The following is a 15476-nucleotide window of genomic DNA, read 5'->3' as shown; positions in this document are numbered from 1 at the left end:
CTTCGGCTCAGGTCATGATCCTGGAGTCCCGGGATCAAGTCCCGCATCGGGCTCCCTGCTCAGCGGGGAGTCTGCTTCTCCCTCTGACTCTCCCCCTCTCATGCTCTCTATCACTATCTCTCTCAATAAATAAATAAAAATCTTAAAAAAAAAAGACATATTTATGTTTTTAACAAGATAAAAGAAACAGGAGAAAACCAAAAATATTCAGGTATTTTAATTATCACAGAAATCAAAGGTGTATATGGACACAATTATGTGTCTATACACAACTATATATGTGTATATATACCCATATGACTATTTACAAATATGTAAACATACATACAAAGTCTAGAAAGGAATATACAGAAATATGTGTTAGGGTATTGGGGTGATGTTTCTTTTTTATTAATTTGTAATATACTCAACAAACCATTACACTGAGATAGGACTATTTTAATGTTACAGAATCTTATACAAATGAATTTGTTCAAGAGCTTCTCTGTCAATATGCTTTTCTGGATATACATCGTAGGTCAGTGGTACCTCTTCAACCCAGGAAGATAACTGTATATTAATCTGGAAGAAAAAAAGATTATAAACAAACATGAAAATTGCAGAATGATGCTGTTCTCTGGAACTTCAAGAAATCATGATGAACTAAATAACTGAAGACAACAGATTTTTTTTTTTACAACAAGCAGGACTAAGTTTACATGGTGTCACATGAACAATTCTTTGTTGTACTACATGGTAGGTCTGTGGATTCAGGATTTAATTTACTTTGATTTTGGAATTTGAAAAAATAAAGAAAATACAGAATAATTGTTTTAACGTAACTAGGTTAATAATTATCATTAGGTTTAAACAATAAAAGACTAAAACAACAATGAGAATACACAGAGAACAGAGACAACTGTTCATACATACACAGTGATGGTGCTAAGGGGTTGCATGAGAGGCACTAATCTCCCTCCATAACCTTCATCAGGCCCTTCCCTTTACACTGTAAACTTTTGAGTCCCTATGACACAGAAATTCTAGAGCCGCCAATGAATATATCTGGTTATAGAAGTTTCATTAGGGACGCCTGGGTGGCTCAGTCAGTTAAGGGTCTGCCTTCGGCTCAGGTCATGATCCCGGGGTCCTGGATTGAGTCCCACATTGGGCTCTCTGCTCAGTGGGGAGTCTGCTTCTCCCTCTGCCTGCTGCTCCCCCTGCTTGTGCTCTCTCTCTCTGACAAATAAATTAATAAAATCTTAAAAAAAAATAAAGAAGTTTCATTAAACAAGAAAGCAATAAAGTTATTCAAAAATTCATGCATAAGGACTCTTTCATAAGTAATAATTTCCAGTGCTTATCTATAGACAGATTTATATATTTAGTGTGAAACCATTATTTCGTTAAGTGAAAAATCACCAAAATTATTTCAATCTATATAGAAATTATAAATTGGAGACCATATATATATATATATGGTCACATATACATATATATATTTTTTTAAGTTTATATATATCTCTCTATATTTTTTTTGGTAGGCTCCACACCTAGTGGGAGCCCAATGCAGGGCTCGAACTCAAGACCACTAAGATCAAGACTTCAGTTGAGATCAAGAGTTGGATCCTTAACTGACTGAGCCACCCAGGCACCCCCTTGGAGACCATATATTTTAAAAGGCATATATTTTTTAAAATTTTTATTTTATTTATTTATTAGAGAGAGAGAGCACAAGCAGGGGGAGTGGCAGGCAGAGGGAGAGGCAGGGTCCCCACTGAGCAGGGAGTCCGATGTGGGACTCGATCCCAGGACCCTGGGATCATAACCTGAGTCGAAGGCAGACGCTTAACTGACTTAGCAACCCAGGCGTCCCTAAAGACGTACTTTTATAAGCATGGAAAAATATGGTGGGTTACACCACACATGAGATGGGTCTCTCCTGGAAAAGAATTAAGTGGAGGGGATGGGGAGATTAATATCTTTTCTTTATATATCTCAGGATTATTTCCCTTGTTATTGTAAACATGAATTTTTATAATTTATTTATTTATTTTTTAAAAGATTTTATTTATTTATTTGACAGAGAGAGACACAGTGAGAGAGGGAACACAAGCAGGGAAAGTGGGAGAGGGAGAAGTAGGCTTCCCGCGGAGCAGGGAGCCTGATGTGGGGCTTGATCGTAGGACCCTGAGATCATGAACTGAGCCAAAGGCAGACGCTTAACGACTGAGCCACCCAGGCGCCCCTACTTTTATAATTTAGATGATTGACAAAAATTTCTTAAGGAAGTATTATTGATGATGGCTTAGTTTTTTTTTAAAGGAAGAAACAGATTCTTACATTTGGCAGTGCTTATAGATAAGGAAAGCGCTACTAAAGAAAACTATAATACTCCATTTATATTTTATTTCTTTCATCTAGGGGTCTCTAAGAACTTTATAAATACTAATTAACCTTTATATAGGGTCAACTTATTGGGCTGAAACTTAGTAAATAGGGGCCTTACTTTATATGGAGAATCTAAGGAACAAAGAAGTGGTTTGTACAAGATTCCAAACTGTGCACAGTATATGGGCCTCCAGTCTACACATCCGATTCTAGAAGCCTTGAACAACTCTGTTCCTTTTGTTCTTTTTTTTTCTTAAGATCTTATTTATTTGTCAGAGAGAGAGAGGAAGAGAGAGAGCACAAGCAGGGGAGCATCAGGAAGAGGGAGAAGCAGGCTCCCTGCTGAGCAAGGAGCCTGATGCAGAACTTGATCCCAAGACATCTCTGTTCCTTTTGTTCTAAGGGGAAAGTTATGATGTGGGTGTTCTAAGCCTCTTAAAAACATTTAGTAGCATTTGTTAACCTAAAAGTGTAACCCCCAAGTTGGAAAAACTGGTTGGAGAAGCAAAGGAATCTATATCAAGATAAGAATTGCAATTTCAGAGCTCTTGAGGCCAATAAACAAACCACAAACCAGTTCTTAGGCCATAAGTTACTGCTATTCTTTCTATCGTCTGTCACTATATTCAGACAGAACATCTCTAGAATATTGTTAATAGCTATCAGAAAAAAACTGGAGAAAAGTTTTGACAATAAAAATGCTGGAAAGGGGCGCCTGGGTGGTTCAGTTGGTTAAGCATCTGCCTTCGGCTCAGGTCATGATCCCAGAGTCCTGGGATCAAGTCCCACATCAGGCTCCCTGCTCAGCAGGGTCTGCTTCTCCCTTTCCCCCTGCCCCTGCTCCTGCTCTCTCCTCTCTTTCTCTCATGCATGCGCTCTAATAAATAAATAAAATCTTAAAAAAAAAGTGCTGGGAAAGAGGCTTACATACCTGAAGGCCTGAGAGAGAATCTTCAAGACTTGGTACTGTTACTAATAACGATCCTTGTTTTCTTACATTTTGACTGATATATTCCCAGGCTCTGCAACATATTAAAAACTTATATTTTAGGTTTTACCAGACACTGAACACTTTTTAAAAAATGAAGATGACAAAAGAAAATGCAGCACAGGCAATACCTAGAAATCCAGATGGGCAAAATGTTTGCCTGCAGGAAATAGCATTGCAGCAAAATATTAGAAATTGGTAAATTCTTCAGTTTCTGAAGGGGGTGTTGGCAAAATTGTGATGTTACAACATCGAAGAGATTCAACACAATGGGGATTTGTGTTACTATGAGGTACTGTTAAGGCTGAAACTCAGTTTTCAGAACCAATACACAAGTCAGAGCTGGATCAGTAGTTAAAGCCCCTTAAACTCTTTTGATTTTTTTGAGGGGCGAGGGAGAGGGAGGAAGAAGGGGAGAGGGAGAGGAAGGGGGTGGAAAGAGAGAGAGAGAGAGAGGAGCAGGGGAAAGAATCCCAAGCAGGCTCCAAGCCCAGCGCAGAGCCCGACACGGAGCTTGCTTGATCCCATGACCCTGAGATCATGACCTGAGCCGAAACCAAGAGTCAGAAGCTTAACTGACTGAGCCACCCAAGCGCTCCTTAAACTCTTGATGAAGTGTGTCAAAACTGGTTCTGCAGAATGGAGAAGGGCTAGGAGGTAGAGGTGGGGAAGAGTAGTGGAGAAAGGCCATAGATGCCAGAAGCCACGCAAAGACTAACAATTAAGCCTGATATGTAGATTACATCTTTTAAAATAACATCAAGAGTGAAATCATACTTTATTTGGTTGTCAAAAATATTTAATGGAAAGACTTTTGGGCAACATGGCACCTGCAAAGTTGAGTGGGGCCAGCCCGGTTGAAAGCATGGTGAAATGCCATGTGCGTTTATATGCGCCACAAGGCAGTCCCTGCCCAGGTCTGACGAATTCAGTGCAGACATGAGCTGGCTTTCTATACTGTGCGTGAGTGTTGACCGTACACCCCACTAGCAGGGAGCAACGGCCAAGCAGAGCAGAGATACACATCCCTTGCAACGGGCAGGTGGGCAGCGGTGTCATCTGCATTTCTCGCAGTTACAGCAATGGTTATTAGGTTTAGTATTCTGGAGTTTATTAGGCAAAATGATACAGATGTTCTTCCTCAGGCTAGATCTAAAATCATGTAGCAGTGCTTGATAATCGTCACTGTGCTTGGGCTAGAGCTATTGTTTTGATGTGGTTCCTTAAAAATGACGTATTTTATAAGTTTATTTAATAAGAATGAAGAAGAATGAAGAAGCTGACTAAATTGGCACGGTTGGCCATGCCTCTCAGAATAGCACTCGCTGTTTCTGGTAAGCTATCATTCTGGTAGCTGTATCTGTTTCACCTACTCAAAAAATACACTGAGGCACCTTTTAAACTAACAATTACTCTACAAATCTGGGGTGTTACTCTGTAATGAGATCGGACTTATTCTGAAGCCCGAGTCTTTGCTGAGTACACATTTTCTATTATTATGATTTATTTCTGTTTTTACTTATATACTAACTCCTATAGCAGTATCATTCTACTTGTCTCAGATTCTAATTAAGACAAGTCCTTGGAGGCTATATGTGGCACCATCTTTCTTTTTCACTCAGTATAATACAGAATTAACATAGGTAAATGATCAGTTTTGTCAGAACGATTCCAATGTCAGAATGCTTTACTGTGTCTTCTAAACATTCTCCTGTATACTGTCATCCATGGCTATAATCTGTTTCAAATTCATTGTACTAGACTGATTTAGGAAAAATGACTGAACTAGCACACGTGGTCGATACCTATTCACTGAACAACGTAGAGCGTGTATGAATGTACCAAGAAAGCTTTTAAAACAACCCAAATATTCAGTATTTCTGGTGTCAAGTTCACCAGTGGCTTTCATCATTCTTCAGCAGTCAAAATCTTCCTGTAATGAATCTCCAAAGATTTTAAAGTGTTTTTCTCTTTTAACTTCTTATACAACATAAACCTGGTACTACTTCATTCTCCAACAATTATGTAATGCTTTTGCCACTGGTTATTAACTTGAAAAGATGAAAAGCTAATCAGACTTTGTCCACTGGAAATTAAGCTTAAAGAGGGCTATGATTAAGATAACTTTGCTCATGTTGTGTTTCTGGTCTTTAGCCTGTGACCAAAAATTGTCACCCATTCTGGCTGAGCTTTGATTATATGATTAGCTTTCTTTTGAACTAGTTTCTTTTAAAAATATTTAAGCTGTTAATTTCATGATGACCTTAACCTACTAGTAACGGGTATGGGTGTGTGTGTATGTGTGTGTATGTGTGTTTGAGACAGAAAGCTGGGGGCAGGGGAGAACATAGAAGGTAAAAGGGTGGCAGGATAAAGAGGTTTAGCCATTCAGGATTCCACTCTGTATTAACTGTTTATGGTCTATATGTCTTTTTATTTCTCTGCAGTAGAAACCTTATTGATGCACTAATCCAAAATGGAATTTGTGTAATTCCATTTTGTACATATGGAAAGGAGTTTTCCTGCATTTAGAGTACACATATGCCATTATGATAAAAAAAAGTCATGAATCCTAGCTAGCTAGAAAATCAATGTCTCAGACTATGGACCACAGGAATTTTCTAATTAGAGGGACCTACTGGTCCTGATGGGTCACAAAGCATCAAATTGTGGCAGAGAAGTCAAAAAAGTGATCATAGATATGCTAATTTTTCCACTGCGTGAATAGTGGAATAGTTTTAGGAACCTACTATTACCACCTTAAAAATATTTTAAAAGTTTGATAACTAATCACTATTTTGGTTAATATTCTTATATCTTATATCATTTATAGAAATTAATTCCCATCATGTTTTTTCAAAGAAAATAAAACGGAGACAGAAAAGAATAAGTATAAATGCCCATCAGGAATTGTTATCTTATTGCATTCCTGATTGCTAAGCAAATGCTTGGGTCATGGTATCATTTAATATATGCGCCCCCATTAGATGTAATATTTTACAAACTTAGACAAAGTTTACTTTTTGTTTAATGCATAAGACATTTCCTTATTAATATAATCTTGTTGAGGTTGTTTTAAAAAACAGTTTAATATGAAAATACTTCTACTTTACCAATCACTTTTTAAAAAAAAGGTATGTATTTAAGTAATCTCTACACTCAATGTGGGTCTTATATTCTCATATTCCATAAGACCCACACAGTGTGGGTCTTATATTCTCCAAGATCAAGAGTCACATGCTCTACTGACTGAGCCAGCCAGGCACCCCACTAATCCCTTTTCATAGTTTGCTGAATATATTTTAACAGATTTCTTGCTTGAATAAGTAACATACCTGGCCTGTTCTGCCTCATCAAGAAAATATTCGAAGACATTATTCATGATAATGACATCAGCATTTTGCAGAAGTGAACCCTGGGTACAGATGTCTGCATGAAGCACCTTAAGAAGAATGAGTTCATTTAAGAAAACAAAGATAACCACAGAAGAACTATCTATTGGTTCAACGATATGAGGCGATATGAGAAGTCAACCTTAATTAAAATGGGAGAAAGAACAGTATATTTAATAGTATCATCTATGGGAGATATTTAGTATCTAATTAAAAACCATAAACTTGTGAATATTTGTTTTAGATAGATTTGTTTACATAGTCATATAATTACAGTCTTTCAACCCCCAGCAGTTCAGAGCTTTTTCCACGATGACTATATCATTAATTGTAAGAGTCAAAGGCCGTAGGTTCAAACTCTGGTTCCATCATCAACTGAGTTTGTACACTAGGCAGTTGGTATCTTCATAAATAAAAAGGAATAATATCTGTCCTGATTCACAGAATCAAATGGATCATATAAAAACTGTAAAAGTTATTTATGTATTGTAAAATGTTAATACAAAAAAAATAAAATGTTAACACAGTATGTTTATTGGCTTTGTCTGACTTTTCATCTAAAATTTACTTGATTATTTATCCAAAAAAGCAAACAAAACAATGTATTTAAAAACTATATGCCTCACACCCAAAACAGTAAAATACCTAGGAATAAACTTAACCAAAGAGGTGAAAGACCTGTACTCTCAAAAGTATAAAACACTGGGGCGCCTGGGTCGCTCAGTCGGTTAAGTGTCTGCCTTTGGCTCAGGTCATGATCCCAGCATCCTGGGATCGAGTGCCGCATTGGGCTCCCTGCTCAGCGGGGAAGTCTGCTTCTCCCTCTCCCTCTGCCTGCTGCTCTGCCTACTTGTGCTCTCTCTCTGTCAAATAAATAAATAAAATATTTAAAAAAAAACCAACAAAAGTAGAAAACATTGATGAAAGAAATTGAAGATGACACAAAGAAATGGAAAGACATTCCATGCTCATGGATGTAAAAATGTCTACACTACTCAAAGCAATGTACAGATTTAATGCAATTCCTATCAAAATACCAACAGCATTTTTCACAAAACTAGAACAAACTATCCTAAAATTTGTATGGAAACCTTTGACAAAAGACCCCAAATAGACAAAGTAATCTTGAAAAAGAAAAACAAAACTGGAGGTATCACAATTCCAGGCTTCAAGTTATATTACAAAGCGGTAGTCATCAAAGCAGTATGGTACTGGCACAAAAATAGACACACAGATGAATAGAAGAGAATAGCAAACTAAGAAATAAACCCACAATTTTATGGTCAGTTAATCTTTGACAAAAGAAGCAAGAATATGCAACAGGAAAAAGTCTCTTCAACAAATGGTGTTGGGAAAACTGGACAGCTACATGAAAAAGAATGAAACTGGACCATTTTCTTACATCATACACAGAAATACACTCAAGATGGAGTAAAGACCTACATATAAGACCTGAAACCATTAAAATCCTAGAAGAGAGCACAGATAATAATTTCTCTTACATTGGCCACAATAACATCTTTCTAGATAGGTCCCCTGAAGTAAGGGAAACAAAAGCAAAAGTAAACTATTGGGACTATCTACTAAAGGTAACAATCAACCAAACTAAAAGACAACTTCCTGAATGGGAGACGATATTTGCAGATGACGCATCTCATAAAGGGTTGGTATCCAAAATATATAAAGAACTTGCACAACTCAACACCAAAAAACCAAAAAATCCAATTTAAAAAATGGGTAGAAGACATGAACACACATTTCTCCAAAGAAGACATCCAGATGGCCAACAGACACATGAGAAGATGATCAACATCACGCATCATCAGGGAAATGCAAATCAAGACTACAATGAGATAGCATTTCACACCTGTGAAATTGGCTAAAAACAAAAACACAGGAAACAAGTGTTGGTGAGGATGTAGAGAAAAAGGAACTCTCTTGCACTGTTGGTGGGAATGCAAACTGGTGCAGCCACTGTGGAAAACAATATAGAGGTTCCTCAAAAAGCTAAAAATAGAATGACCCTGTGATCCAGCAATTGCACTACTGGGTATTTATCTCCGAAATACAAAAACACTAATTCAAAGGGATACATGCACCCTTGTGTTTACTGAAGCATTATTTACAACAGCCAAATTATGGAAGCAGCCCAAGTGTCCTTCAACAAATGAATGGATAAAGATGTGGTATCTATATCTATCTATATGGGATATTATTCAGCCATATATATACAAACACACACACACATACAGATGGTATGATTATACACATATATGATTATATATGGGTGTGTGTATATATGTATATATATATATATAGGATATTATTCAGCCATAAAAAAGAATGAAATCTTGCCATTTGCAATGACGTGGATGGAGCCAGAGAGTATAATGCTAAGTGAAATAAACCAATCAGAGAAAGACAAATATGATATGATTTCACTCATATGTAGAATTTAAGAAACAAAACAAACAAGCAAAGGAGAGAAACAAAAAAAGTAGAGAGACAAACCAAGAAACAAGACTCTTAACTATAGAGAACAAACTGATGGTTACCGGAGGGAGGTGGAAGGGGGGGATGGGTGAAACAGATGATGGGGATTAAAGAGTGCATTTATGATGAGCACTGAGTAATGTACAGAATTGCTGAATCACTATATTGTACACATGAAACTAATATAACACTGTATGTCAACTACACAGGAATTACAATAAAAAACTTAATAATAAAAAATAAAAACTATATACCTCAAAAAATTAATTTGACCACAATCAACAAGTCTGAGAGAGCACAGGCAAGATAACAAGAGAAAACATCTATTTTCTCAAGTGCAAAACAAACCACTTTTATTTTAAAAAGAAGAAAAAAAGTTTAACTATTTTGCATTAGAAGATTTCTATATAAAATAGAATACTATTTATTTGTAAGGGGTCTGATTCTTAACATATTTTATCCCCCTTTTTAAATAGGAAAAATACTAAGATAATTTAAATTAGGTGGGCCTCTAGTCTCTGAAACACACCTTTGACATATTCCTGAACACATAGAAAACAATCACTTTAAACTTTCTAAACATGTTGCTGAGATATGAAATAGGCAGGCAAATTAACCTACTGATATACCACAGTTTCCTCTTTTTCTTTCCCATCTCTGTTCACTCTCCCACACCCCACCCCACAGATAGGGTAAAAAAAGAATCTGGTGGATCAATTAATTATGGCAACCAACAGAAGTCCCAGGGAAACTCCCCAAAATGGCTCTGGACGAACTGGAATACTAACAATGCAAAGGCCACATGGCAACCCAAATAATTTAACCAATTTTTAATGGGCACCTCCTATATACGAGATACTGTGCGGGGAGATACATACACCATGACAAATGAGATACAATATCTACACTCAAATATGTTATATTCTAGTAATGGGAAAAAACAGCTATGCCGGTGACGCTAAGTGCCATCAAAGGAATAAGCAAGATATGAATAAAGAAAAATTCCCCTTTAGTCTAGTGGAGAGGGTAGAAAGAATTTAAATCAATGGGTCTTTCATGTAAAGACAGTGCATAAGACACATGGCATCCTGAAACCCCATTATAATAACAGTATAGTGTTTTTAGTATACCCACGAGGATCGGGGGATTGGGAAAGGAAATAACAGAGATAAAATTTTGTAAGTTAGGGAAAAAAAAGGAACTAACAAGGAATTTAGGAGACCAGAAAAATCTGATTTCTAAGCTGGATAGATAGAAAGCAAAGACCCCCACTTGGTTTATACTACAGAATCTCAAAAAGGCTCACAACTGGTGGCACCAGGTATTTCTGGGTGAAGGAGTAGGGAGAAATGCTAAAAATAAGGTAATTGGGTTGAAAGTCAGTTTTAGAAGTACCCAGACCCCTATATGACTTTCTCATACCCCAGCAAAAGAATAGAGGTTTCTTCTATTTACCCTGGAAAGGGTAAAACAAAAGGTGTCTGGGTCAGGGGACACCAGGACTAGTTGAAAGAAAGGCTAATGTACTGAAAACGAGGGAAGTAAGGCAGACAGGATGCTGTGAATCCCTTATGCTTCACTTCTTTTCCTCTACCACTCAGTCCCCAGGATGTTGTTTGCCACTCAGTAAGGAGACTGATCCCAAGAGGAAAGATCTTAAGATACTTCATCAGATACTCCCCAACTAATTAACCAACCAAACAAGATCACTCGACACTGAAGCCCACAGTGCTCAGAATCCCCTACTTAAATGCCGAGAACTTCAATCAGCTTGTTTCTCACTCTTAAGTCTGAATGGACAACCAAGGATTCCTAGACTTCTTAGGAAAGTCCTGTTAAAAAAGACCAAACAAGAACAAAAACAAAACAAAAAGCAGAGCCTGAGACTTAAAGGCTACAAAGATTTCAAGATACTATAAAAAATAACCCTAGAATTCCTTTCTGTTGATCTTAGGGCCTCTCAAACACAATTGTCTTTACCATTGAGGAAGGAAACTGTTAAGGTTGCCAATAAAATGGTATAAAAACAGCTTTCTGTCATTGGGTTACTAATAGCCACTGAAGCCGCAGAAGTACGTGGGGTGGGCATTCATCCACATATGCTCTGTTGAAAAGCAAGGGGTAAAGACCTTTTAACATGTAAATAAATGCGTTTTACATATCTTTATCATCTTCTTTAAAAAAATAACAAGGTACTTGGATCTCCATTTATTTATTAAAAGATTTATTTAGAGAGAGAGAACATGCGTGAGGGGGGCAGGGGAGAGCGAGAGGGAGAGAGAGAATCCCAAGCAGACTCCCTGCTGAGCACCGAGCCCCACGCAGGGTCATCCCACCACCCTGAGATTGTGACCTGAGCCGAAATTAAGAGTCGGATGCTCAACCGACTAAGCCACCCTGGCACCCATTTATAAACTAGGATTCTTAAAAGGTCAATTTTTAAATCTTAACTTTCAATTTAATCAACATTCCTGTTATGTGATTATTATTATGCAAGAACAATGTGTTTCTGTTCACTAAATATGGGATAGTGAGAAAAATCCATGAATTTATTACTAGACAATAAATTTGCTTTAATCATTTGCTTCTCTAAGATGAGAGAGAAACAAAGAGAGAGAAAAAAGGAAGTTTGGAAGGAGGAAAAAACATTTCCTTCCAATAAAAAAGGGGAGGACTAGATCCTTAATCATACCGAGATATCTTTCAACACTAACACCAGAGAGCCTTAGTTGCTCAGTATCTCTCTGCATTGCCATTGAAGTGTAGGACCGTCAGTGAAAGGGTAAGAATTACTGCATTAACCAAAAAACTTCCTTTCCCTTTTCTGGTTATTTTTCCCCTTACATACAGGAAAAGAGAAAAGTTCTGTTATAGCCAAATGCAGGGCATCATTCTCCTGAACTGCCGTTCTGTGGCATCCACAACTCCTGGAAGCTTAGAAAAAGAAGGTAAAGAACTGAGAGCATTACTTAACTTTTTTGCTTACTTTCAACATAAGTTTCATTAAGTACACTTTTGACCTACATCTAGAGATTCAAATTTGAATGCTGCTACCAAAACTATACCACAGAAAAGATGAAGGAAATTAAGAAAAATTCTACTTTCTAATAAAATTGGGGAGGAAGAGAAATAGGAGTGGAAGGTAATTATAATTAAATTCACCTTTATGGTTTAAAAGTACTAAGTCAACTCAATCTGTTTCTACACCACAGCAACCAAGAATAGATTCAAAAAGAGTTTCCAACTCCAATCCAGAAGAAATTGGACTAAATTATGCTATAAAATAGATAACAGAATATATATTTAAAAGGGTACCTTTAGTGCAGCATAGGGAACATAGTCAATGATATTGTAATAATGTTGTATGGTCACAAATGGTAGCTACACTCGTGATGAGCATTGTGTAACATACAGACTTACCAAATCACCATGCTGTACACCTGAAACTAATGTAACATTGTGTCTCAACTGTACTTCATTACCTTTATTCTGTCAGTGAACTGGTATTTTTTTATGACCATTTCCTGCAACTGGCAAAAATCTCCATTCAGTTCTACTCCATATAGTTGCAGTGCTGAACTGTAAAGATAACCCTGAAAAAATAAAGACATGTTATGATGCAAATGAATGAACTGTGAGTTCATTTCTACATAAAATTAAGAAAAATCACACTTTAAAAAAATAGAATTCAATAAAGTAAAAATAAAATGAAAGATAAATAACATGTATGTAAAACTTACAACTTCGAGAACTCAAAGACTCTCACTGATCAAGATCTTGACTGTATTTTATTAATTTCATTATTTAAAAGTAATTATATTTTGAAAGATTGATTTCTTACTTTTCCTGATAAAATTGTGCATACAATAAAGCTGGAAATGAGAAAAGTGATCGTATACAGACTCTCTGTTTAATACCGTATTTCTGTAATTTCTTGGGAAGTTACAGCGGCGGAAAGCAAGAAAGGAGTTAACCCGTGGGAAATATAATGGAAAATCATGCACAGTCTGACACTAGAGGAAGGTGGCTGGAGATGTGTCCTGTTTGGCTTAGGGAAGTCAGTCTGGTGTCTGCAATCTGCCAAAGATAACCGACCAATTAGTTAACAAGGATAATAAAGAACTGACTAGATATTATTATGTATGCACTTTTGATTGTAAAAACAAAAAACTAATATGGAAGGAAAGGTCAAATCATATTCTGAATATCACTTTACATCAAGTAACACCCACACGTGAACCAAATTTGTATTTATAGCTCATGATAGATTTTTAGAATATGTTCAACAGAGCATAAGTAGGTATTCAAAAATTTTTTGTTGACTAAATCAGTAACCATTTTAATATGAAGAAAAATGAGGATATGTTTAAATTTATTAACACTGTCACATACTTGCATAGCCTCATTTCTTTCAGCTATATACTTTTCTAACAAATCAAAAAACGGACAAGAGTGGAGCAAATATTGTAAATAATCATATTTACCCATGTTCTCCCTCAAAAAACCATCTGACAAACTGTATTTTCTATTATGGATATCTTTCCTAATTATAGAATAAAAGCCTTAACACTGACAAATAAACTAAGCACTAAAGAGTTAAGTGTTTCTGTTTAGAGCAGGCAATGGATGCTGGGAACTGAGAGTTTCTGGCATGAGCCTCTACTGCTGTTGGCCACATGTTTTAACAAGTCTGCTAATGACAACCAGAAACCACATTTAAAGTTTTTTGATAAAACCATTTAGGAACGTTACAAATACTCATGATTTGAATTTTTTTTAAAAAGCCACATTGAAGTGATATTTCAGACACAAATGTCTACATTCAAACTTGAATCACAGAAAATTGGAGCAATATATGTCCTTGGATATCATTTAGTAGTTTATTTACAGGTGAGGAATGTGAAGCCAGGAGTGTTAAGTGACTTTGTTATGGCCATATGCAATTTCCTAGGTGAAGTAAATTTTATAAAGTTTTTATAAAAGTTCTTATCAAAGTTCAGTACACTATTTAATACAGCACAAAGAAAACAGAGTTAGAAGGTCAATAGTGACTGACAAAATAGCAAAGTGTTATGAGGTCACCTGCTTCTGCTTTGGTGATATGCCTTCATTTGTGTTACAGACACAAACCGGTAAAGGAAATCAGAGAGCTGGCTTTTGAAATTCCAAATTCAATATAATATTTTAATCTTCTTATTCTGTTACTCTAATAAATAAAGCCAAGCTGTCACCTTGGATGGTGGCAGGCAAAACTGTTGCTAGCAGGAGGAGAAAGTATTTTCCAAATGTTGAATATGTCCATAAGCTGGACTTTACCCCATAAAGGACTGTGCCAAGCCTGGAGCCAACATCAACCAAGACCTTTCCCGACAGATCAGGGAGTACATGATGATAAATGAACTTCAATTCCATGAGGGAGAAGGAATGAGAAATAAATCCTGGAGAATTAGAACAGAATAAACATCAAATTGTGCTCGGGTATTAAACATTCTATTCTGTATTTCTAATTCTTTTATCCATATTTATAAAGTATATTTCATGTTTTTCTCTTCTAAAAATCAATGAAAGCTATTCGGAGACTATTTAGAAAAAATTAATGTGATAATTTTGCACTCATTCACTCTGAGCTATAGAATAACTATGAAGTCTCTGACAATTATTTTTATTTATTTTTTTTTTAGTTTTTTTTTTTTTTTTTATTCATGAGAGACAGAGTGAGAGAGAAAGGCTGAGGGAGAAGCAGGCTCCCAAGGAGCAGGGAGCCCGATGTGGGACTCGATCCCAGGACCCTGAGATCATGACCTGAGCCGAAGGCAGACGCTTAACCATCTGAGCCACCCAGGCGCCCAATTATTTTTATTTTTAAAGATTTATTTATTTCAGAGAGAGAGAGAGCATAAGCGGGAGGGGCAGAGGGAGAGGGAGAGAAAAATCCCAAGCAGACTCCACGCTGAGCACAGAGCCTGATGCAGGGGTCGATCCCATGACCCTGAGATCATGACCTGGGCTGAAACCTGAAACCAAGAGTTGGGACACCTGACCAACTGTGCCACCCTGGTGCCCCCAAGTCTCTGACATTTAAAAAGGCCTCTAGGGAATAGCTACCCAGCAACCTGTCCCTATCCTTATGCCTCTCACTTCCTTCTTGCTATTGCTTAGATGGTCCTTGGGTTTTCCCTTCTTTTCCCTATGACTGCTATTCCGTGGGATGCTTCCTAACTCCCATATCATCT

At 36.8% G+C, this 15476-nt stretch overlaps 1 protein-coding gene across 6 annotated transcripts in view; it reads right to left on the bottom strand.

Annotated features, from left to right (window-relative positions):
- Positions 1-366: 366 nt before the first annotated feature.
- The window catches only part of LOC118002871, a 35214-nt gene continuing 20104 nt past the window's right edge, over positions 367-15476 (bottom strand). For all 6 annotated transcript variants that reach the window (XM_034993477.1, XM_034993476.1, XM_034993481.1 and 3 more), the window contains 5 exons: positions 14560-14681; positions 12726-12836; positions 6694-6800; positions 3302-3392; positions 367-561 (listed from right to left, as the gene is read on the bottom strand). In XM_034993477.1, the coding sequence (XP_034849368.1) occupies positions 445-561; positions 3302-3392; positions 6694-6800; positions 12726-12836; positions 14560-14681 (548 nt within the window). In that variant the 3' untranslated portion in view covers positions 367-444. The remainder of the gene's footprint in view (positions 562-3301; positions 3393-6693; positions 6801-12725; positions 12837-14559; positions 14682-15476) is intronic.

Source organism: Mirounga leonina, unplaced genomic scaffold (assembly GCF_011800145.1).
Source record: "Mirounga leonina isolate KUSES-001 unplaced genomic scaffold, KU_Mleo_1.0 Mir_84, whole genome shotgun sequence".
In the NCBI taxonomy this organism is placed as follows: domain Eukaryota; kingdom Metazoa; phylum Chordata; class Mammalia; order Carnivora; family Phocidae; genus Mirounga; species Mirounga leonina.
This window is presented reverse-complemented; position numbering and strand designations above follow the sequence as displayed.